The sequence below is a fragment of the Pundamilia nyererei genome, unplaced genomic scaffold (genome assembly GCF_000239375.1).
Source record: "Pundamilia nyererei isolate P.nyererei 1_Seehausen unplaced genomic scaffold, PunNye1.0 scaffold00007, whole genome shotgun sequence".
Classification (NCBI taxonomy): Eukaryota; Metazoa; Chordata; class Actinopteri; order Cichliformes; family Cichlidae; genus Pundamilia; species Pundamilia nyererei.
This window is the reverse complement of record NW_005187408.1, coordinates 6,142,392-6,165,679: the sequence shown is the minus strand read 5'-3', so window position 1 is coordinate 6,165,679 and position 23,288 is coordinate 6,142,392. Positions and strand designations below refer to the sequence as shown.

The following is a 23,288-nucleotide window of genomic DNA, read 5'->3' as shown; positions in this document are numbered from 1 at the left end:
TGCTGTCACCCACACACTGGGCTGGGGGTGGAGGAGAGACCCAGGAGGGAAAAATACTTTGAGTCTTCACATGACCTTTATATGCAAAGATAAACTCCCCGTCACCCCTGTGGACTGTCTCTCCCTCTCCTGTCGGAGCTAGGCGGAAGGTGTTAGGACACTATTCGGTTTGTGTGCGTCCATGCAAAGTTAGAGGATTTAAAACCCCTATCTACGCTGCCTTGGTTTTGTAACATTCACGTGATACAGATACAGCAATATGTGAGACAAGCAATACTGTTGTACAAAGGAAGACCACTATATAGAGAGTTTGACCTTTTACAATAAGAGGAAACCTTGAAATCCTTAAAAAAAGAAAAAGAAAATGCACAGTGTGATATTCCAATCTCTACAACATTGATCATTACAGAATTGTATCAATAAATATATTTTGGTCACTTCATTTTTATTCGGGATTAGCAGAAGTTGTGTATTAGTTTGTCCACAGCCACAAACAGCGCCTTAAGACAGACAAAAAGAAATAAGCTATAGGCTCGGCTCGGCTCTCGAGTTCGCTAACATCTGAAAGAAAATGCCTCAGTCAGGTGTTGGTTGTATAATGTGTAAAGTTAAAAAAAAAAAATCACATTTTTAAAAGAAACCGTTAAAAAGATTATATATTATCAACAACATCAACAACAACAAAAAAGAAAAAGAAAACTAAATGCAATAGATATCAAGGTGGAAATAACCATGGCATTGCCTATGACCTAGCACATCTGGATAATTTAAAATAGGCAACCAAGAGGTCTGTAGTTACTCTCAGGAGTCCACCTTCTTGCCGTCTCCCTCCTCAATGTCTCTCCCATGCTTTTTACCCCACACCTCCTCTTGGAATGCTCACAAATCTGTGACAAATCACATATCATTTAAGTCCTGATGATGTGTTAAGTCTTCAGGCTTGGAGCTGAAATGTTAGTGTGTGTTCTCGTGTAAGTATCTGTATTATATGTTGATGAAAATAATGTGTAGAGGTGTGTGTGTGTGCGTGCATCACTGTGTGAGACAGATGGATCAGGAAGCAGCCAGGGCTTTAATCAGGTACAGTTTGTCTCCCTGCTCACTGGTGAAGATGGGAGCCTTTTTGTAGTGTTCAACAAGCTCTTCCATAGAGTTGAACTTGCGCTGTCCGATGCAGTAAAGGTTGTCCTTCAGCTGCACTTTGAAATGCTTGTTCTTGCTCTGCGCCTTCAGGGAGATGGAAAAGTCGTTTGGCTAAAAATGAAAAGAGAACCGGGGTTACTAACAGTGTTTCAAAGCACCGACACATAACAAGATAAACCAAGGAAAAGGTGGAGGCTACTGACCGATGACTCGCTGTCTCGGATGAGGAAGTCTCCCTCTGTGCCTCTTTGATTGAGCGCCACCTCTGCCTGATGGCGCGTCACCTTTCCGTAGTACCACTCCTTCCCCGCAAAGCGCCCGCTGCCTGATGGCAAGATGTAGTCGCACTCGGGTGTGGGCGGCCCAGCGAGCCCCGCTTGCGGTTTATGGGAGGTGGAGTCCAGCACAGTGACGTAGTTCTTGGGCACCAAGCCCAGCTGTCCATCCGCTTTGCGGCACTTCCACCACTCCGGGTCATTCTCGGGCTTCTCCACCACCTCCATTACTTCGCCCTTCTCAAAGTTCAGTTCCTCGTCGTTGCCTGAGTTGAACGGGTAGAGCGCCTGAACTGTGTGCAGCACTCTGTTTCCGTTCGCTGTGATGTTCACCACCGCAGCCAGTTTCTCTGTCAGCGATCCGGCAGGGTCGAGTCCGCCCATACCCCCTCCCCCCGCCGTCCCATCCACGTCCTCCGTCACATAGTTGGACGGAAACCAACCTGACCGTCCGCTGTAGCTACCGCGCCACCAGCCGTCGCTGCACTTCTCCATCACCACCACACGTGTTCCCTTCACCAGAGACAGCTCATCCTCACGCTCTGCTGTGTAGCTGAACTTGACCAGGGCGGGAAGGTTGAGGTCATACAGCCTCTCTCCGTTATCTGCATTCATATCTGGGTCAGCATTAGGGGCTGGATCTCTCATACCTCCCTTTCTGCTCTTCACTTTCCCAATTCCTAAAAAAAAGAAAAAAATATGACGAATATAGTAAAGATGTTGGCGTTTGCAGGGGAATCATTATCGTCATTCATATTAAAATTGAACCCAGTGAATTCGATCAGAATCTGAAAAGCAGTCGAGACATGCTTATTTGTCTACATTCAAATTTAAAAGTCATCATTTCAATTAAAACAAAAAAAGGCCAGTTCTTTGGAATTTTATTTTCCCCATAATGGTGAGGAACAAGTCTGGAATTTAAAAAAAACAAACACAAAAAACCAAAACTGCACACACTTCCCATTATAAACATGAAAATTTAAGGCAGGAAGAAAAAAATCCCAGACAAATACCAGGGAGCAATAATAAGCATTATGGGCTGGGTGGGTGAGTGGGTGGGTAAGCAGGGCTAAACATCATTCCTTTTCAACATTACATTCCCCTAACCCCCCGCTCCACAGTCCAAATCCAAATACATTCTTGGGGATTAGGCCTAGGTGCTGAGGAAACAAGGGGAAAAAAATGCAATGCTGGTGTGCTGGGGGGAAGAAAGTGAGTGGGATGGAAACTTGTTTTGGCATGGACCTATAAACTCTGTGGAAACTAGAAAGAAAGTAAACTGCTGCTACCCAACAGTGGTTAAAAAAAACAAAACTACAACTAATACCATTTCATTGCTGCTAATCACATTGAACTAATCACCTGCAGCTTACAAAAAAAAAAAAAACTCAGCAGGAGCATCAGAAATATGACGCACAGGGCAGGTAACAATTCTGCAAACTGTGAGCACTGCAAAGAATTCATGAGGAAGGTAAAAATAAAAAAAAAATTCAATGCAATGCTGTATGTCATGTGAGGACAGATAAACAATAGAACAGAAAGTTAAAGATCTTTCTACACTGCAACTGCACTGGATCCACTTTGAATACATTTGCACTAAAAACATGTTAGAAATTGTACTTATTTTTCCAAAGTAATCTCTGTAGGCCACTTGTGATCTTGTGTAACTGAAAGTCACCGTCTTCAGAATGTACTGGTACTTGTTTACATGTATATAAAAGCAACATGTCATATATATTTTAATGGGTCATTTTGCAATGTATATTACTAGTCTGGCCCAGCTGAGATTAAACTGGGCTGTATTTCACCTATACAATCAAAGGCTTTTGACTTCCTTGTTCTAGAGTGCTCTTCCCAGTCTCTACCCAGCACCATCACTCTCCAAACACCCCCTCAACCTGACCGGTGTGCGATGATAAGGAGCACATTCATCAACGTGTTATCAACTGTGGGCTATCAGCAAACTAGCTATTCCTTTCTGTATTTGATGCCAACCTAGCCCACACACATTTCCATAGTTGACCACTGGCAAAAGGGCAACAAACGGAGGCTAACGGTAGAACAGTCACCATGCCCGTGAACCTTTTTCCCAGCAATTGTTTCAATCAGCAAGAATTTCCACCTGACAACCATTTTGCTACTTAAACAAAGCCCACGTGACGTTACTGTAATCATGACACATCTATGCTCTTACCGATGATGTGACAGTAAACCAGACTGAAGCTAAAACTAACCAGACACTGATATCAGATAGAGCAAGCAGACGAGAGACCCTATTCCTGATTACGTCTGCAAAGCTATTGCTTGCACAATCAAAAGACAGCTGGGTGAAATTATATACTAAGGTAGGGTGTAGTCTCCAGGACGGAGTGGGGAACGTGACTAATGTGTCACAACGCCATACTGAATATGCTTTACCACACATAAATTGCTACTGAAAGGTGTCTCTGACTCAAGGAGAGCAGACAAATTTCACGGTAGTGCTCAGAGTCCAACGTCAAATTGCTTCCAGGTAGACCCTGTTATTAGTCACACCACTGTACATAACTACAGACTCCAGACAGGGTGTTAAGAGCTGATGTCTGTAGGTGGAGGTTAAGTGCTGCGCAGATGCTAGTTATGCATCTGTGCAGTCTTTAGGACTTGAAGGCAAAATGTCAAACAACAACAAAAAAATTATTTTTTCTTACAAAAAACAAATGTTTCCACAGCATAAATCCACTAGTCTACATTTTTAAATATGCATAAACATCACAGACCAAAATCTAGATTTCCAACAGCCAAAGCATCTGCAATTCTTGGAAACAAACAAACAAACAAACAAACAAACAAAGAGTGATTATGCAGGTGCAGGCTCCGGGGTGTGCCTTTGCACAGTTGGAAATGGCCTAGTTAGCTCCATACAAAGGTTAAAGGTGAACTCTGTATAAATAATGCGTCTTTTACCTCCGACTGACACCGGAGACAACTTATTTTGGAGTTTTTATCTCTTTGGCCAGCCAACAGTCCTTATCAGTGTCCCTGTCACAGTTTTTATTTGGCACTTCCTGCTCCGCTCACATGAACACTTTGCATTAAAAAAAACCCAAAAAAAACGGAGCCACTAAATTTGACTAGATGCTCAATCTGTAGTAGTAGGATGTTCAGATTTGTCTGTATGGCTACAGGTAGACAATACCAGAAGACAAAAGAAAAGAAAATTGAAGGCACCTGCTTCTCTAAGGGCCCATCTGCAATGCTGCTGTAGGTCGATTACAAAAATGTACGTGGCTGTGCAGAATAGGGCTCTGAGCACAATCTCTGGACCTTTTATTATGTCGAACTCAACAAGGTATGTGCAGAGTAGTAAAGGCACAGTAACAAGCACGTACAGGTGGTGACAGCAAACAAACAAACAAAGTGTGTAGAGGCATTTTGAAACCTGCAGAAATTCCAGATTATCATGGCACAGATAAGAGGTAGCTGGGCTTAGTGTCTTTTTTATGAAGTAATGGTAACACATTACATAAGTGACGTACGTTAGGGCAGTAACAGGACAGTCTGAGGTTAAGCACTGCTGGATTATATGAGGGCTGAAGCTGGAAATCTTTCATCTGACCAACAGCCCACTGCAACAACTAGTAATGAAACCTTTGCCACAAAATGCCCCACACGACGAGAAGCAGAATCCTTCAACTGCAGACATGAGACAGAGTAAAGCAGCGATGAATCTTAAAACCCCAAAACAAGTCAGTGCTTTCACCTCTGGTTCCCTGTGAAAAATCAATGACTGCTGAAATACGGCTTGTGTTTACCGCAAGCTTCAGACAAACGTTTTACTATAGGAAATATTTTAGAACTCATGAGTCGCTAATTTAGGTTACAGAAAGTCTCAAAGCCATTTAACACAATCACAATCGAACACAAGACCTCACCGATTGTGCCGTCATTCAGCTGCAGTGGAGTTTATGACCTCTAATTTGGATTTTCTTTCTAGTGACAGCATTTACACAAATGCCATTTTGCCAAAGAAAACAAACTAATTCTCCATATTTTATGCAATAATCCAACAAACCTATTGAAACACTTACTGGTTTTATTTCTCGTGGGACAACGTCCAAGCTGGCCTACAAAAAGAAAACGGTGTTTTTGGCTACAGATACATGTACTCTGAAAAAAGCAGATTTAAATGTAGAAAGCTAAAAATAAACACCATCTCACCACCTACAGAGTAGTTTCCGCTCATTGCTGACACCTGAACTTAACCTAAAATTCTGCCCTCACGGTGCATGTGTACATGCAGTGCGGGATTTTCAGCTTCCCCAAAAACCCACAAACCCCCCCGTTACTCTATTGCTACCAGAAAAAGGATAACAAGAGAAATGAAAAAGAACTTTGCTTTGGAAATTTTTCTCTCATTTGACGTCACATGCTTTTTCCTGTGTATTTCCTTAGAGGAGGACACAGAGGAAGGAACTCATATTGCAACAGATGGCAGTAAATAACAATGATTAAGACCATGACTTAGTTGGTAACCACCTCTGAAACAGTTGCTTTTTTGGGGGTTTATAGATGAGGTACACTCAGCAGGAGGAGAAGAAAGTGCTGGGGAGTTTGCTCAGCTACCAGTGGTAGACAGGAACTAGTTTTGTTTTTCAACTGTGGCCTCCCTACACTGGCTGGCTGTCCCATTGTCTGCTAGGACCCTTTCGACCTCCTGGCTTCCCTCCATTTCACGACTCTTCCTCTGCGGACGACAACACCCCGCGTCAGGCTGTCTGACAGTGCCTGAACACACTCCTGCTTTGGCATTTTGAGTCCTCCTGCTCTAATCACAGTCATATTCTCAACTGCACTTCTTCTCATGTTCCCTAAATTATCACGCAAACTACACTTATGTCATGTGGTGACAACACAGAGCCTCAGAAAGTGCTCTATAGATTCACAGCAATGCAAACTCAGACAATATATGTACCGCAAAACAGCCACACTCAGTCGTATGGTTTATGTGCCAAATATAATGACAGCCATGTGTAGTTCAAAAATCAAACAAGCTAAAGGAAAGACACACAAGAGTGAGTTGGCTGTTCTTCAGTGGAGACGACCGGGGCTACCTTTTAAGACTACAGCTTCAATAAAGCTGCCAACGCGGTTGAAACGCAGGAAACGTGCAAACTTCTTTCAACTTCAGCTGTTCGAGACATCAAAAGCAAGCAGGCAGCCATCGATCTCTGTGACGGAGCAGCGCTCGGAGAGAAATACTCCTCTGTTCTTTACGCATCTGGACAGCACACCGCTACAGTCAGGCGCTACAGGAAAATTATTAGGTTAACATATGTAATCACAAAAACCCCCAAAACAAAACAGAAAACTGCACAGTAACTTTAAAACTCGTTTTCACTTTCTCTTCACCTTTACTCAGGTGACCTAAATTTAAATTGCATTTTGCTGATGCTGTAAATCATGTGTGCTCCCCCCCAAATACAAACACGTCAGTTCAATTAAAAAGAAAAAAGAAAAAGATTTCTATAACCACTGTCTTTTACATGATTGCTATTTGGACACGCCAATAAAGCAACGAGTGTCATGATACTGGCATGCTGCACAAACAAACAATAGATATTCAATTGTGGGCAGCAAGCAGGGGGGCAAAGAGACGCTCTACTGAGAGCTAATATTTATATTCCTTCAACCACCAGTTTGTCAAAATGATGCTGAATAACAACAAAGTCTAAAACAAAACTTTTTCTATGTGCCAGCCCCCCCCTCCCCCTTGCATTTTAACTAAACCAAATAAGTAACTCACAATAGATATACAGTCTGGTTTACTTGTTCCTTTTGGATTTCTGAGTTTTGGATTATCATAAACAAACACTTTAAGTGATCTTTTGACTGTACTCTACAGACCAAATTGTGGTTATTCACTGGGAAAATAATCGGTATATTATTCTATAATAAAAGCAATCATCTATAGTAGACAATATAATTCAGTTGACAAGGCGGGGGAGGGCGTTGTTAATGTCGGCAATGGTTCAACAGGTCCAGACCCTTGCTCACTTCCTCTTAAGCAATTCTTAATGGAAGAATATACAGGAAAACAAAGACGAGTAAATGTCTTTTCACAGGAGAACAACATCTGAAGGCCCGAGTAAACTTGACAACTCCCCTGCCAAACTTCTAATTATGATTACGTCTTTTGCCTTTTTGGTCAGGGAAGAGCGATCAGTGGTTTTGGAGAAAAGCCGGACTTTGAAATGAGGGAGCGTGCGACAGATAGATCCCCCCCCATATGATTCAACTTCCTTCTAACTTCTTGCTTCCTCTCTGGCTTCACTTCTCCAAATGCTCAGAGAGAAATGTGCCTCAAATTAGAGTTTCCGCTCGCTGGGGAGGCTGAGAAACAGGAAAACGGAGGGAGGGGAGAGAGACAGAGAGAAAGACTAACAGCTCTCAGTTTACACAAGCAAAACATTTGTTAGCTCATCTCTGTGTTGGTTTCATCACCATACTCTGGATCCTTCAGACAGCAAGCAGACTAGTCAGTGGACACGGACACACACACACACACACAAAGATAGACAGAGACAGGCGATATCACTCAGCAGTTACAAGGTGAGATTACAGCAAGCGTGTGTGCCGAAGCCTTTTGAAAACGAGTGTCAGCGTGGCTGTAAAATATCCTCATCCCACAGAGCTGTCCATGTAGCGACATTCCTCTGATAACCGAGTGAGGTGCGGGAGATGGGAACCCGGGTCCCATCAATCAGCAAAGACCCCTTCCTCCTCTTGACTACAATGACTACAGTGTTCTACATAAGCACCCTGCGTCCCTTCAACTGTAGCCCATGACAGGAGGTGGGGTGGACGGTGGGGGAAGAGACCCTCCTAGAATGAGTAGGGGCACCCTTAGGTTAGCATAAGAGAAAACACACACGGGCTATATATTAAGATATTCCTAAACAGGGTAGGGGTCTTCAAGCATGATAAAGTAATACACCTAGCTCACTGGGACTAATAGTAGAAAGAACTGGAGTGGGATTACTGTGTGTATGCATGTGTGTTCAACAGAAAGAGGCAGAGAACGATTGCTGAGGCAATTACAGGCTTCGGCTCAGCAGAAGGCTTTTCAAAAGCATATCCACCCAGTCTTTGCAGCTGCTCACACTCACACTCACACACACACACACACACACACACAAAAGCTGTTAAGACACCCTTTCACCCTCTCTTTACCAGCGCAACATGTTAGCACAGAAATCAGTTTCCGCCAGCTCCAATTATGACACATTTACTTGGTTAACTTGAAGATAAAACTAACCAGTGTGAGAAATCACGAAGGGAAGATGAAAAAGAAAGAAGATTTGACAATTGCCGCTGCACAGCTAGAGAAAGAAAGAGAGCGCGAGAGTGAGAGGAGGAAAAAAAAAAAGCCACTCAAACTTCAGACAAAACATTTCCGGACAACTTGTAAAACAACAAATGAGTCATACTTGCTTTAAAAGCAGCTTAAGAAGACTAGAAATGTAGAAAACTCACGAAAGAAATGTTTGAATAGGTTAGCCATGTCCATTTTGGGCTTGCCGTCTCTCCCTCTCTCAGTCTCCTTCCCGGCCCCCGCTCTCTTCCCACTGCAGCTGTAGAGTTATTCCATGTGAACACCCAGAGAGCTGGGAGGATTTCAGAGCAGGGCAGCCTACTTGTGACCATGTGGTCAGGCTTAGCCAATGAGAGTGTGGGATATAGAGGCCTTCAGTCCAGCTATGGAAGGCAGAGCACAGAGGCCTCATGGAGAGGAGAAGAAGAAGGGGGGGGTTGACACTTATACGCGCAGAGAAAGAAAAGGGAAAGACAAGGTATAAAGAAAGTGAAGGAGTAATTTCCTCAACATATAGAAGCAGGAGGGTAGTGTCCTTAAAAAAAATTATATAAGGATCTGTGAGGACATGGCAGCAGCTGAGTGAGTCAGTGAACACTCAGTGTCACATGACTGCAGTTGTTGGGAGAAACACTCATAACTTTACAACAAACACAGGAAACATGAGTACTAAAACACACACACACACACACACGGATCATACCATCACACATTCTTTCGAACGATGACACTGCTCCACACCCAGCAACGGACCTGGCTAAGAAAAGAAGAAGGGAAAAGGAAAAAAAAACCAAGGTTTTCCCTCCCACATATTATTGAAGAGTCAGCCCTAAAGTTCACAGCTAAAATGCTTTAAATCTACTTAATAAATAATTAAAAACAAGAAAAAGTTATACATTTACAACCTTTCTATTGCTATATTTGTGTTTCATAAAGTTTGGTTTATGGTTAGACCACATTTGCTCATGTTTTACTGAGTTGTATGTGTAAGTGAGAAATAGCTGGAGTTGCCATTGCTGCAGCTGTTCATGTGAACCATTTGATCAACGGATGCACCGACAGGTGGGATGTTACGGGGAAGCTTGTCGCTGTGGTGCACGACAACCAAACACATACACACACACACACACACACACACACACTACAGACAACAGAGAACAGACAGGCAAATAGACCTATAAAAGCCTAGGACATGAAGACTGAGGAGACCTAAACTGCAGCAGTAAAAATAAATAAATAAATAAAAATTTACATGCCATAAACAGAAAAACAACAGGAGAAAAAAGGGAAATCCCTCCTTATTTAAGTGAGCAAAAACAGAAAAGAAATGAGCCGCACATTAAAAACTAGAGAGGCTGCTTCCTGCCCTTACATGATTTTTCATTACGAGAGCATTTGAGCTGACAGGCTCATCTAACCACAGCACTCACGCACACACTAACAGGAAGACACATTTCACGTGTCCAACAGATAAGGGTTTTGCAAACATTTGTAATGTATACACTTATGACACACTTCTGGTTAGAAGGACGGAGAATAGCCCCATTTTTTTCTAAACTTTCGGGAGGAAAAACACCTTTCGGACAAAGGGTTTCCTCGCAGAGATCCTCCTACTCAACAGCACGCAGACACTGCCACATCACCAATAAACAAAACTGCTTAAAAAGTACCCTTTTTTCCCCTGCAATTTGATGTTATGCAGATAAATAGCAGACGATGACTAGTGTACACCTAATGGATTAGCGTAAACTGACAACAGCTGTGCCATTACGCTTTAATTAGGATAATGATGGCATGTGGTTCAAACAGTTTGGAGTTCAATGTTTAAAAAAAGCTTCTGACACTAAAGACAAGGCATAACAAACTAGGTAATTTATGAAAAGAGAAATCACAAACAAACTGTGTTACTATGGTGCAGATAGAGGAGAAAACACCTGTGCTGTATCAATTCAAGACTAGATAAAAGGATTAGGTGCTGCTCATACAGAAACAGAAACTAGAAATTGTCCAATTTACCTCCACCTAACACACATCAACAGGAGAAAACATCAATTGTATTGGCATTTAAAAATAGAGATCACCGCCTTACCAGAATAAATGCTTCAAAATACACAATCGTGCATCAGACAACGCTCCAAGAAACTAAAGTTTCAAACTAAAGTGCACAGTGAGATGAAAATCGCTCTCTGCATTTCAACCAATCACATATCAGCCTGCGACCATTCTCCTGTGGTGACTTTCACAAGATTCATCACACGCCACAACAATGTATTGTAGCTGGCCTAGATAAACGTGCTCTGTAATGCCACTCTTCTTTTTCTTTTTTAAAGCATGCAAAACACAAAGCACATCAACCAACAGTCAAAGATGCTGCAAGGCATCAAACATGCGCAAATATTTCATAAAACATCCTCAAAGCTTTACCGGGAAATGGTGAGATCCTCCATAACACTAAACAAATTTGTGGAGAAGAGTGTTAACTTTGATAAAGCTTCAAGTCAAAGTCAGGAAATCATAACTACTTTTTACCTAGTGTGTCTTTGAGATTCTTGACTATAGATGCTTTCCTGGCACTGTTTTTCCTTTCCACATAGTTGGACGGCACAAAGCCTGTTTTGTTGGTGGCATTTCGAACCCTCCACCAGGACTTTGAGTCATCGAGAAGCCAGAGACGCTCGTTTTTCTTGATGTCCAGCTCCTGGTCCTGCTGGGCCATGTAGTCAAATTTGGCGATGACAATCACCTCTTCCGTCATCTTGCACTAGGAACGCTGAGAGAGAGCAAGGAGAGACATGAGAGTGACCAAAGGGTATATTCTACCTCACAAAGTCTTTGAATCCTTTTAAACATTAAAACATTTTCAAAATAGTGTCATCGAGAATAGTGTTATCTCATGAGCAGCAGTAGCAGTTACTTATTTACACTTCTACCGAGCCTTCATATCTTGCCCAAGTATGGATTATGAGCATCTGTTTCCTGTGTCTGCTAACACTTGAGACGCATGTCCAGACTGTGGTGTTTGCTCATGTAGAATGATTATTTAGAAGACACAGCAGACGTAAATTTAGAAGCCGTTTAGAAACAGGCAGCCGTACCTGTACTGCATCAAAGCTGAGAACTTCAAGGGCTCTGACAATTCTGCTGACCTAGAAAAAGAACAAGAACGATGCGAGATAATTACTACTTGCTTCTTCTTAAAACTCTTCTCTGCAGATTTGTCGATATTATCAGGAAACTTCCTCTTTTATACAGTGTTGGCTCTTGATTTTTAAATAAAACGAACCCAGTGTGTTTACAACATTGTCTTTGTAGTGCACCAATGCCAAGATACAGATGATGTTATTAAACTATATTAGCAGAAGGCCAGCCAACATTTCCACAGTTTAGTCTCTTCAGATATAATTTCCCTCCACTAATTGTATTTTTTTAATAACAGTCATAACTGACTATCCACAATGACAGTGTACAAACGAAGCCTTCATACATTTACACAGGTGGTTAGGAGCAATGCTAAACTACCAAACTCTCTTTTTCTAGGCATCAAATGTGAAGCGAGAAATCAGAACGATGGTAAAGATTACTGCAACGGGGAAGCAAAAAAAGAGAGAGGCACTGTGCGTCAGAAATGTGGGTACGTCAGTGAGCGAGGTGCTCAGCGACCAGTGATGAAGGATATTATTTTAAATTTAGCACTGGCCTATAAATATTCAAAACTGTGCGCAGCGCCAATGCAAATGTTCAGCTTATATGAACAGCGATGTTTGCGATCATTCATAGGTTCCCTGAGCTATCTAAAATTATGATTTTGGAAGACTGTGATCCACTGTGAAGACTTCATGTTCAACAATGAGCACATTCACAACAGCTGGTCTCATGACCCCTGCAGCCATCAGCACAATCAGAATATGCTAGATTAATACAGCAGATACTTGGGTCAACAGTGAGGGAGTGGGGCACCACTGAAGCATCTGCTTAGCTGCTCTGATGTCACGAGAGTGGATGGAGTTTCACCTTCACCCCCCCGCCCCAAAAACTCCCGACTGACTCCAGGGACCGGACACTGACCTCGTTGATAGAGAGCTCTTGGTTTTTATTTGAAGCAGCAGCAGTGCCTAAGTTTCCTTCTACAGCTGGCCTTGAGATACGCCTAAACCTGATCTTAGGCAAACACAAGCAGAAGCTGCAGAGCTAAGTTTCAGCATGGTTAAGCAAGAGGAGGCGGGGGGGGGAAAAAACAAAACAAAACAAAACACAAAAAGAACAAATTTATAAAAATTAATTAATTAATTAATTAATTAAAAAATTTTTAAAAAAGGAGGTCTGGGGAGATCTTAGCGGACTAAAAAAAAAAAAAGAAAGCACAGAAGACAGTTAAAGCAACATGAGATGATGCTGCCACATTAAGACTACAACAAGTTTAGAGTCAGAAACTAAGAGGTGTGATTAAAAAAAAATTATTTGTGTAACATAGCTTCCATAAAATGCTGGGTGGGTGGGGGGCACCTGTGGTTTAAGCTTTCCACATATGGGGTGTTGTCTTAATTTGCAAAAAAACTAATAAATAAATGAAAAAAATCATTTGGGTGTATAATGTGGTTTTATCTCATGGCTTGTTATTGCATGCTCCTTTTCCATCCTTAATTAAATTAATGAACACTGCGAGACATGTTAGGGAGTGGCACAAAAAAAACAAAGAGCTGATTTACTCTTCTCGAGAGCCTCCTTCACCCAAGACAAAAGCAACAATCTCTCCACTCCCTGGGCTGGGCTGGATAACTGTCTGCCAAAACAGGAATACAAGTGTGTATATGCGCTCCTCCTGCATTTACAACATCCCACCCTTACTATAGTTTTTCCATTTTACACTCTCCCTAGTATTTCATGACCAAATCGCAAGTGCACAGCTATTCCTCCCATTTTCAGAAAACACGCTGCAACCCATCACCCCCCACATCTAAGATGGCTAAGCACTAAGTGCACATTAACACCACAGTGACTTGCGATGCGAATGTGAGGGAGGATCAAAAAGTTAAGCGACAGATGCCCTGAGCTAATCATGCAGCTGCATACTGAGCCGAGACCAGTCGCCTTGCCCCAAAGCGCTACGCGAGAGGTCAGACGGGTCAAACTGCTCAAACGGTCTCGCATTAACATCAACTGTGGATCTCCACTTACCCTGCTGCCAGGCAGAATTAACAGGTAAGCCCAATCCGCCAGCAGCACATAGCACGCATCGATCTTATTGACTTTGTGACTAAATGTTTTCACATTTATCTTTCTAACTCACAGCTTTAAAAACAAAACAAAACAACAAAAAAGGACTCCTCTTAAATTATAAAATACAGTAGAATAGCCCTTTATTGTCATCGTACATGTACAACAAAATTGTAGTTCGGGAGCACTGTGCTGCTGTATACGTTCATATTTTCCGCCATCTTGCATTTGTGAGACAAAAATTAGGTTAACTAACCAAAAACGTGAAAAAAAACTGTCTTTCCATTTAGAGTTGAGATGAATTAACATATGCAGAATCACCTGTAGTTGGAGGATTTTGCAAGACAAGTAAAAATAAAAAACAAAACAAAAAAACATATTCACTGATGATTCGCAGTGATGTGGAGGAGAAAAGAGGCCAACCAATAACAACAGCAACAACAAAAACCACTACGAGGGCAAGGGCTGCTGATGTGGAAATGTTCAGTGGACAAGATTATCAAATGCGATGATGTCATGACTCAATGCTCCCAGACAAATAGCCTGTGACCTTCATAATGAGTAAGTAGTAGAAGTATAGATGTTTTGAAGAAACCAAGCACTGGGAAAAATAACGTGGGTGCCAAACATAAAGCAAAAACACGATCTTTACAGACAAGCTTTGTGGTCATCAATGAGGGCACCGAGACTGCATGAAATGGTTGGAGAAGTAGCCAGATCTGGTGGTCTGTGGTAAGCGCAGGGTTTTCCCTGCTCGTGGCAGCTCTACTATTCCTCCCTCGTAACATTCAAAACCAGTCTGCTGTCAATAAAGCAAACAAAAAAAACAAAAATAACATCTCTAATATTCTGCCTTGAAACAGAATAAAAACCTGTGTTCTAGTAGCTTCTTTACTGAGAGCTTTTCCAACACGTTATTATCAGTATCATCTGCTTTAAAGGCTGAATTATAATTTGGATTAATCAAGTAATATCTGACAAAGTATCGGAAAATATTAGAAACATACCGGGGCAGTTTTTACACAAAACAACCAGCTGAGTGTACGCTGAAACGCTGTCACTTCACAGCTAACAGCTCAAGATTGAACTCGGTGTGGGGGTATTACCACAAGTGGAATGTGTGTTTATAAAGAAAGTGGGCCTATTTGTGTCATGCTAATGTGCAGAATTATAAACCAAGCGGTTAGTCTGGCTCAACGTTATCTAATGTCACGCCAGGCTAGTGACAGGTCAAGCAGTGTTAATACAAGTCAACCACTCATGTTCTCAAGAGTACCAACTCTAGTCACAACTGTTTCCCATCAGCAATGTAAAACTAACCCAAATGGCATCACTGGGGTATTGAACACAGGTCAACGATCCTTTATTTAGAGTCATCAGAAAATATCTTTCTGTTACACAAAATTTGACGAGGCTCAAGTGACGGCGTAAACCACAAACCGCAATAACTGCAAATTAGCAGTGTAATGAAGATGCACAGTGCAACTTTGTCAGTTCTTGTATTACAATAAAACAACACTGACATGAATTCACCACATCCTGCAATCTACAGCTACTGCCATAACCTCTCGAGTCTATGCATGAGAAAAAGGGGGAGAAAAAAAAAGCACACAAGTGAAGAGCCAGTCAAAGAGCACTCCTAGTGGACTCTTAGTGGAATGCATTTTATAGAGATGCTGTCCTGAAGACACGCATGAGTAGAAAATAGCCAGAGCTGCACTGACGTCAATTTTTGTCCTTTTACAAGTCATATGAGAAGTTATTTGTTAAACAAAATGAACAAACAAACAAGAAAAACCGCACAACAGTTGGATATTGTATCAGCTAAACAAACCAAAAAGAACAACTATGGATCCTTGTCTATCTTCACTGTGTGGGCATACAGTGTATCACTGCTCGGCAAGACTGCTGAGGCACTGAGACAGCAGCAGCATGAGCTCACAGAGGCAGACAGAGTAACCTAATCCCTGTGACAGCCTGCTAAAATCACAGGGCTCTGCTGCCTTCTGGAATGTGCTCTTTCTGCTCGCTGCTCACTCAGCCCCTCTGGCACTGCTACACTTCCTCCTTCCACCAAAATGTGCATTTTAGATACAGGGAAGGTCTGATTCACAAACTGACAGCACAGGATGGCGATGGGCCGATTAAGACATGTTTGCGCTTCTCTTCACACTGAACCACAGCAGCTGAAATCCCATGAGACTGCAGCTCATCCCAGATGTCCCAGTTTCTCTCTAAACAAAACAGAAGCACAGCAGCAAAGGGTCATGGGAGACTTGGCAGGCCAGCTGTGAGACAGGAAGTGTGGACACAAGGGTGACCGGATGATGGGAAAGTGATGCAAGCTGACAGAGAGCAGGCTTGACCCTCTTCGAGTTTAGATGAGTTCAGATAACTTATCTTTGCACTGATGCTTGTAATGTACCTTGTTAAAGAGATCAAAGATGAACTGATGGACTACTTTGAACTTTAGCACCAAGACAGATCACATGATTTCCCACTTTAGAAAACTGTATTGTTCCAGCATCACATTAAAATTGAATTAGTGGGCCTCTAGTGTTTTGGGTTAAGCATATAGGCTAAGCTACATTCATGACTGTGTGAAAGCAGTTGGTTATCCACCCCTCGGGATCACCCTCAGCAGTTGGGAATGGCCTAAAATAGACCGTGGCTCATGTCCTTTGAGAACTGTCAGAGATTTACTCTCATAGCAACGACCAACAGCAAAAGTTTCAAGCTTTCTTTTAGACTAACTTCACATCAAAAGCCCCACTCTACACTCTAAACAAATATGTGAAAGGCCCACATAAACGCCACTGTTTGAAATATGTTGCTTAGCAATTTAGCCTAAAAATCCCATGCAAAAAAAAAAAGGAGTAGTGCCATTTTCATAAAAGGCAGTATTTATGTAATTTTTGGCAAACTTAATGTCTCAAACACCACAATAAAGAAATTAAATCATAGCCCATGACCTTTTCAAATCTATAGCAGACAAACAAACATACATATTCTCATATAGGCATCCATCCATATTAGAGGATATCCATTGTTGTGTCTGAGAAGAGTATCTGTTCATAAAATTCAAATTAACAAACATTACGCTAAAAATGTTTTCACTTCCTTATTTCACTTCACAGTTTATTATTACAACTGCATATTCACCCTCAGTCTGGTTGTGAACTGTCTAGCCCACAGAAAGACGGTACTGGTGAAGTGACTCCTTTTCTGTGGCTGGAAGAGGGGGACGAGATGTTAAACAGAATGCCAATGTCTGTGTCTAAGCTGCACAGAGATTCACCTGTAATAAAGTCAGTTTTGATTGCTGAATTTTGATTTTTCACAAAGTCTAAATCACTGCCCCAGAAGAGAGCAATCTACCAAGCATTGCTTCAGAGGCTCACACTAACGTTGCTCAAATGAAAAGAGAAGACAAGAAATGTGAAACCAAGACGGTTTTCATGGGTCCTTACAAGTAGGCGTTTGCTAATAAAAGTTAAGTAAAAAAATGCTGAAACCGAGATTGTCAAAATGAAATAAGTTGATCTGTATCAGCCCTGAAAACCTGATCAAAGCTTCCTTATCAGAAATCACAGCAAGTTACATAACCAAAGAGTTTGTAGAAAGCCTATGATGTTGCAAAAAAGGCAAAACATAGAAAAAATGTTACAGTAAAGCCACTTGCAAGACTGCACACAAGTCATGCTTTATCTAATTATAATTAATTATTTATAGTGAATGCACACTCTGCAGCTGGCAGCACGAGGTGATTCACCAGAAGCATGCTTTTATTCCATCCATAAGCAGATATCTGTCAGAGCTTAATACCTCTGTGGAAGAAAGGATCCATTTCCTTAGACTCAACCTAATTTAGCAGCCTACACCTCTTCATGTACACCCTGAAATTGGCAGCTCTTGTTCTAGCTGGCCTACCCACCAGGTAAAATGATGGCCACATCCAAGAAATCTTGGGTTTAAAGCAACAGTGCATCTGTGATTCTGGAGCTCCAGGGGATTGCCCAATGACTAATCTAAGTTTACAAAGCAGAAGGAACTCCAACACACAGCAGTGCAGTTTAATAAAGCTGCTCTTGGTTTGGTTTTGTGTACTGTCATGGTTCCTAAACCTGCTAGGAGTCAGTATGAACAAAATCTAAATATGGGGAAGTACTGCCATGAAGCAGAAGACCTTGTTATTGTTTCAGTAAAAACCGCAGATTATTTGTAAACTGGACAGTAGTAGATATAAAATAGATAAAGGCTTCATTTTAACTCTTCCTACATCCTCAAAAATGCCATCACAATAGAACTAAACAAGCTACTTGTGGCAGACATTTGAGAAGGACACAAGTTGGAAAAATCAAAAACCTAGGATCTGCAAAAATTCCCATCCTTACATTCTCTGATAGGAGAGAGGGGGGGGGAAAAGAACATTTTCCACAGAAACGCTCATCTCTATACTCCCCAAATCAGTCAGCCTACACACATTTCAGTTCATTTTATTTCTTCAGGGTATTATCTGAGAGTAAATTCAATGTTCTCATGCATTTTTAATGAAAGCTGGAGATTGTTTGGCAACTTTTCCATACCCAGGGAAATGGTGTGAAACAGCACTTGTTATATATGTTGCTAACTAGGGCTGCCACGAACGATTATTTTGACAGTCGACTAGTCACCGATTATTTCTGCGATTAGTCAACTAATCGGATCGTGCATCCACTGGACGTAAAACATACAGCTTATTGCACCAGCATGCATCTGCTCTTATATAACTATCATTAGCTTACAGCTTGAAGTGTTTAAGGTATGTGCTAACTAAAAAAAAGACAAGATGATAGTTTATTAAATTTGAATGACATCTACAGATTGTTTCGGTGGAGTTTAATAAACTCAGCCGTCTGCTCCTTGCTATCTAAAATATAACAGGACACCGGAGTATACTCTCGAGCATCTCACACTTCTGATAATCAGCTGTCTGCTTGACCTTTATTCAGCTGTGTAAAAACTATAACTTTATTTCTCAGCCAAACTGATTTACTCAGGAACAAATAAAATACAAAAAAAAAGGCCAAACAATAACATTTTTAAGTTATCTAAGTGACTTATATTAAATGTTTAACCTGAGTAGCGAAAGACGGCGGTGGGTTTGAAAAGGATTTGCTGGGAGTCCGGTGTTCTCACAGGCTCGAGTGAGCCTTGAACCCGGCTAGCTATCGAGCTAGTGGGTAACAGATGTCTCAGAAAACGTCGGAGCGCTTTTGAAAATATGTGGTGTCCTGATAAACTGAGCAGATATTTGAGGTTTACACAGTTACATTCTCGCCTGAAAATATGTTAAACTTTATTTTGTGACCCAAAAAGAATAATATGAGTAATATTAAAACTAACTAGCTGCCGCCATTGTTGACAAATGCGCTGGGCTGCGCTATGAATTCTGGGACACAGCTTCTTCTTCTTCTTCGGGGTTTAACGGCAGCTGGCATCCTTGTACATGCAGTGCTGCCATCTTCTGTTTCAGTCCGTTATTACACTCTTAAATACTACTACCGGTACTTATTCCTGCGTCTTTTGGGCTCTTACAAAGCTTCAAACGACGAGTCGACTATTAAATTAGTCGTTGACGATTTTAATAGTCGACGTAATCGTGACTAGTCGACTAATCGTTGCAGTCCCATTGCTAACCCCTTCAAAAGATCCAGCACATTCATTTCAGAGGCAACAACAGATTTTTATAGGGATGGTCAGCTTTTTTTCTACACACAAAAACTAAAGAAATCAAAATAATCTGATTAAGATGCTTAAGTCTGCAACAAAGCCAATATCTCAGCAGTTGCTTGAAGGTCAGTTTCAAGGCGATCAGAAATGCGATAAGAAAAACAAACTGATTTTCAAATGACTGATGAGATTCCTAGGTTGCCGGACTGTTTAATTATTTCATTCTTGCTGTTTGATTTCCCGTGTGATTGCATTCAAGATCTAGCTTGCTTTAATTCAAATATTTTCCATGTTGTCGTTACAGCCAAGAGCGTTATGCCATAAAATTGAACTTTGCTCCTAGGTTTGGGTGTTATAAAATAGTCACAGGAAAATTTCCATCTAGTCACTGATCTCTATTTGCTACCAGTGGACCACAGACAACACTGAGAGGTGAGATTATAGATCCAAAAATCTGGTACACAAGAGGTTTTAATTAGAACAGTCTCATATACTGGAGCTATATGAAGGTCTAACTGTTTTTTTGTTTTGTTTTTTGCATAACATGTTCATAAAGAACATGACAAGAAAAACGGGTGGTGTGGAAGCCACCCATGAACCATCATTTTCTTGCTCCTACTGAAAGTACTGTAGCAGACTGAGGAAGGTTTGTGGACAGGACTTACTATTGGTTTAACAAATTCACAGAAATGACCTAAGCTTGTGCCTAAAAAGCCTGCTTTCATCATTAAAGACACGCACAGTTCTTTCATTATGACAGTATTGCTTTTTTTGTAATTCAGTGCTACACAACTGCTGTCACAACAATGACAGTCGTAGTTGCACGAGTACGCACATCCTCATTATCACTTTGCCAAACCCACTGAAAGAAAACCCCGAACCATAATGGACTAAGAGAAGAAACACTGAAACTGCACACTTCTACTCGACACGAGGAAGTCAAATCACTTCAAAAGAAAACAAAAAGATGGCAAATACAGCCGGGACAGTACACTTTTACAAAAGTTGGAAAACTTAGTCCAAACAAGAAACAATAACTGTGCACTTCCTTACAACTTTGCTTTAGTAGTTAAGCTGAAACTTATCTTTTTCTCCCCTTTTTTTTGGTTTCAGTGTTTTGCTCATTAGTCGCCTTTTTGCCCTTTGCCAGGGCACAGAAAGCAGGAGCTGTTGCTCCGTCATATTCTGTCACAGTTAATGTATACAGAGAACGTCTGTTATTTACTCTTCAAACATCTACATGCATGAGCAGTCGGGCACAAAAAAAGAAAAAAAATGAAAGAGGAAATGGAAGAGAATGTATGCAATAACAGAGATTAAGGCGAGAACATGCAAAGAGACAATTGCGGAAAAAAGAAAAAAAAAATCCCCATTTCTCAACTTCATAAAAAGTCCAAAAAAAAAAAAAAAAAAAGAAAGAAAGGTGACTTTATGAACTAGCTTCTGAGCCCTGACGAGGGAAATTTTAGCCATCGTTTTGACTATCGAGAAAAGCAAAGTTGGTATTTTACCCTGGGCTGCGAGGACAGATTTGGCTGCTGGAAGCTACTGGTAGCCAGACACTCGGAAAAGAGGAAAGGGCACAGCCAAACAAAAAAAGGATAACGCCTTCATACGCATACGATTATTCTGTCATAAAATCCAAACAAGAGCACCATTATAGTGTGGGATGTATGACTATTACAGGAGTACACAAGGAGTATATCAGAGTGAAGGAACAGTCCTCACTTCTGCACAGAAGCTCATGACATGGCAGCTGACAGGTGCAAATTTTTTAAAATAGGTTGCCTAATTGCAGTTTCCATGCATACATTTGATTTTCAAATGTAAGCCTTCGAGTACTAAATGCTGATAAGAATGGCATCACCATTTCCTCCTGCAAGCTGTGGATACCCTCTCTGTGACTCCAACTGAGAAGAGAGCAACAGCAGAGCAAATGCCTCTCTCTTCCTCCTCCTCCTCCTCTCACCTGCTTGAAAACTAACTTGTGACAATAATTACAGACTAATTCTTAACCAGTCGCTAGTATTTGGTTGCAGAGATGTGCAGGCTACTCGCATAAATCGCTCTGATATAATTAACCACAAATCATCAAATAAATACCTGCAATACAAAAACCTCAAGCTGGAATAATCTGTTGAGTGTTGCACCAAATTTTGTAGAAGGCCACACAAACAAAAGCCGCAAGGGCTCGCCAGGAGTTATACAGACGAACTGCCCCATTGTGCTTCTAAGAATGACATTTAGTCTGGCTTGGGTTGTGTAAGGTAGAAACAATGTTACGGGATAAACTAAGTGTGCAATTACCCAAAATCTTGCCCAAAACAAGATCTAAGCGATCCAACTAGGAATATGTAGGCTCAAATGCATTTTGCACGTAGTATACAGGTAGGTATTTATCCACAAATTGAGTTTAGATAAATAAATAAAAAACTATTTAACAAACAAAAAAACAATTCATTGTTGTATGTTCTCTAAGGTGAAGATTTTTCCTGCATTTGAAATCTCTGGGACAGAATGTCTTTAGGTTGAGCACTACTGATCCAAATAAACAGATACCAAGCCAACTGGGTATCACTGGGTGAAGATAGAGGTGATGGACCAGCTATGACTAATTATGGCTACTTGAAGCAAACCCCAATACCAGTGATGCACATCGTGACCACGACCACGCGAGTTCAACTCAGTACGCAATTAAAAAACGTAATCCTGAGATATAATAAGAAAAAAATAAAGCTGCATTTAAGTATAAACTGTAAATTGGATCAAACGGTTTAACATCACTGTGGCTTCATTTAAATTGTCAGTCTTACAAATAGAAGTGTTTACGTGGTGCCCGCTTGAACGAAAAGAAGAATAAAGATGATAAAGATGTGTAGCAGTTTTGGTGGAGTTTTTACCTTATAACCTGAGCTTGACAGCGTGTCACGCTAAAACGGCTAACATTAACCTGGCTAAGAAAATTTCCCCCATCTGCTTTTAGTGGTTACAGCCAGACTAACCGTCTGCCAGCTGGATAACAGTGTGCTGGCCATGCTGGCATGGACACTAGGTGTTTTTCTCTCTCTCTCTCTCCTTTTCTTTTTCAGTCTAGGTTAACGTTTAGCTGTTAGCTTGCGTGAGCTTTAACGCTGGAGAACCGTTAGTGCTGCAGTCTGTATCACAGAGCTTCACCATCAGCGGCAGCTCAGATTCATACCCTGCTCTAGTCATACCAGGTCTTACCTGATTCCTGACGGCCACCTCTTCTTATGTCCTTGTGGAAATATGTTAAAGGGTTACACACAGCAGCCAAAGATGCACAGAAGCGGCATCCAGAATCCTAGCTAAGCAGCCAGGTTTTTTTTTTCTTTTTTCCCCACTCCAAGACGCTAGCCTAGCTGACGAGACGCCGTGCCCCGTTGGAATAGCATTTCTGCATCAATGCATGTCATCGCTCAGCAGCATGGCTAAGCTAACTAGCAGCTACACAAGCAGTTCAGACGCTCTCTGGGTCCCGCCTGCTGCCACACGATTGGCTGAGAGAGAATCAGGAGTTTGTGATTGGACAAAGACACTGTCCATTAATCTCACTGCAGCTGCTGGTGCTT

At 41.5% G+C, this 23,288-nt stretch overlaps 1 protein-coding gene across 4 annotated transcripts; it reads right to left on the bottom strand.

Annotated features, from left to right (window-relative positions):
* Positions 1 to 540: 540 nt before the first annotated feature.
* On the bottom strand, positions 541 to 23,288 carry nck1b (NCK adaptor protein 1b). 4 transcript variants are annotated; one of them, XM_005722713.1, is made up of 5 exons: positions 22,924 to 23,288; positions 11,868 to 11,918; positions 11,302 to 11,542; positions 1,347 to 2,098; positions 541 to 1,254 (listed from the first exon to the last, which is right to left on the bottom strand). In XM_005722713.1, the coding sequence occupies exons 3-5, from the start codon at positions 11,525 to 11,527 to the stop codon at positions 1,054 to 1,056; spliced, it is 1,179 nt and encodes a 392-aa protein (XP_005722770.1). In that variant the 5' UTR covers positions 11,528 to 11,542; positions 11,868 to 11,918; positions 22,924 to 23,288; the 3' UTR covers positions 541 to 1,053. The 4 variants fall into 4 exon arrangements, with proteins under 4 accessions (XP_005722770.1, XP_005722771.1, XP_005722772.1 ...); XM_005722714.1 differs by lacking the exon at positions 22,924 to 23,288 and adding an exon at positions 22,599 to 22,855; XM_005722715.1 differs by lacking the exon at positions 11,868 to 11,918.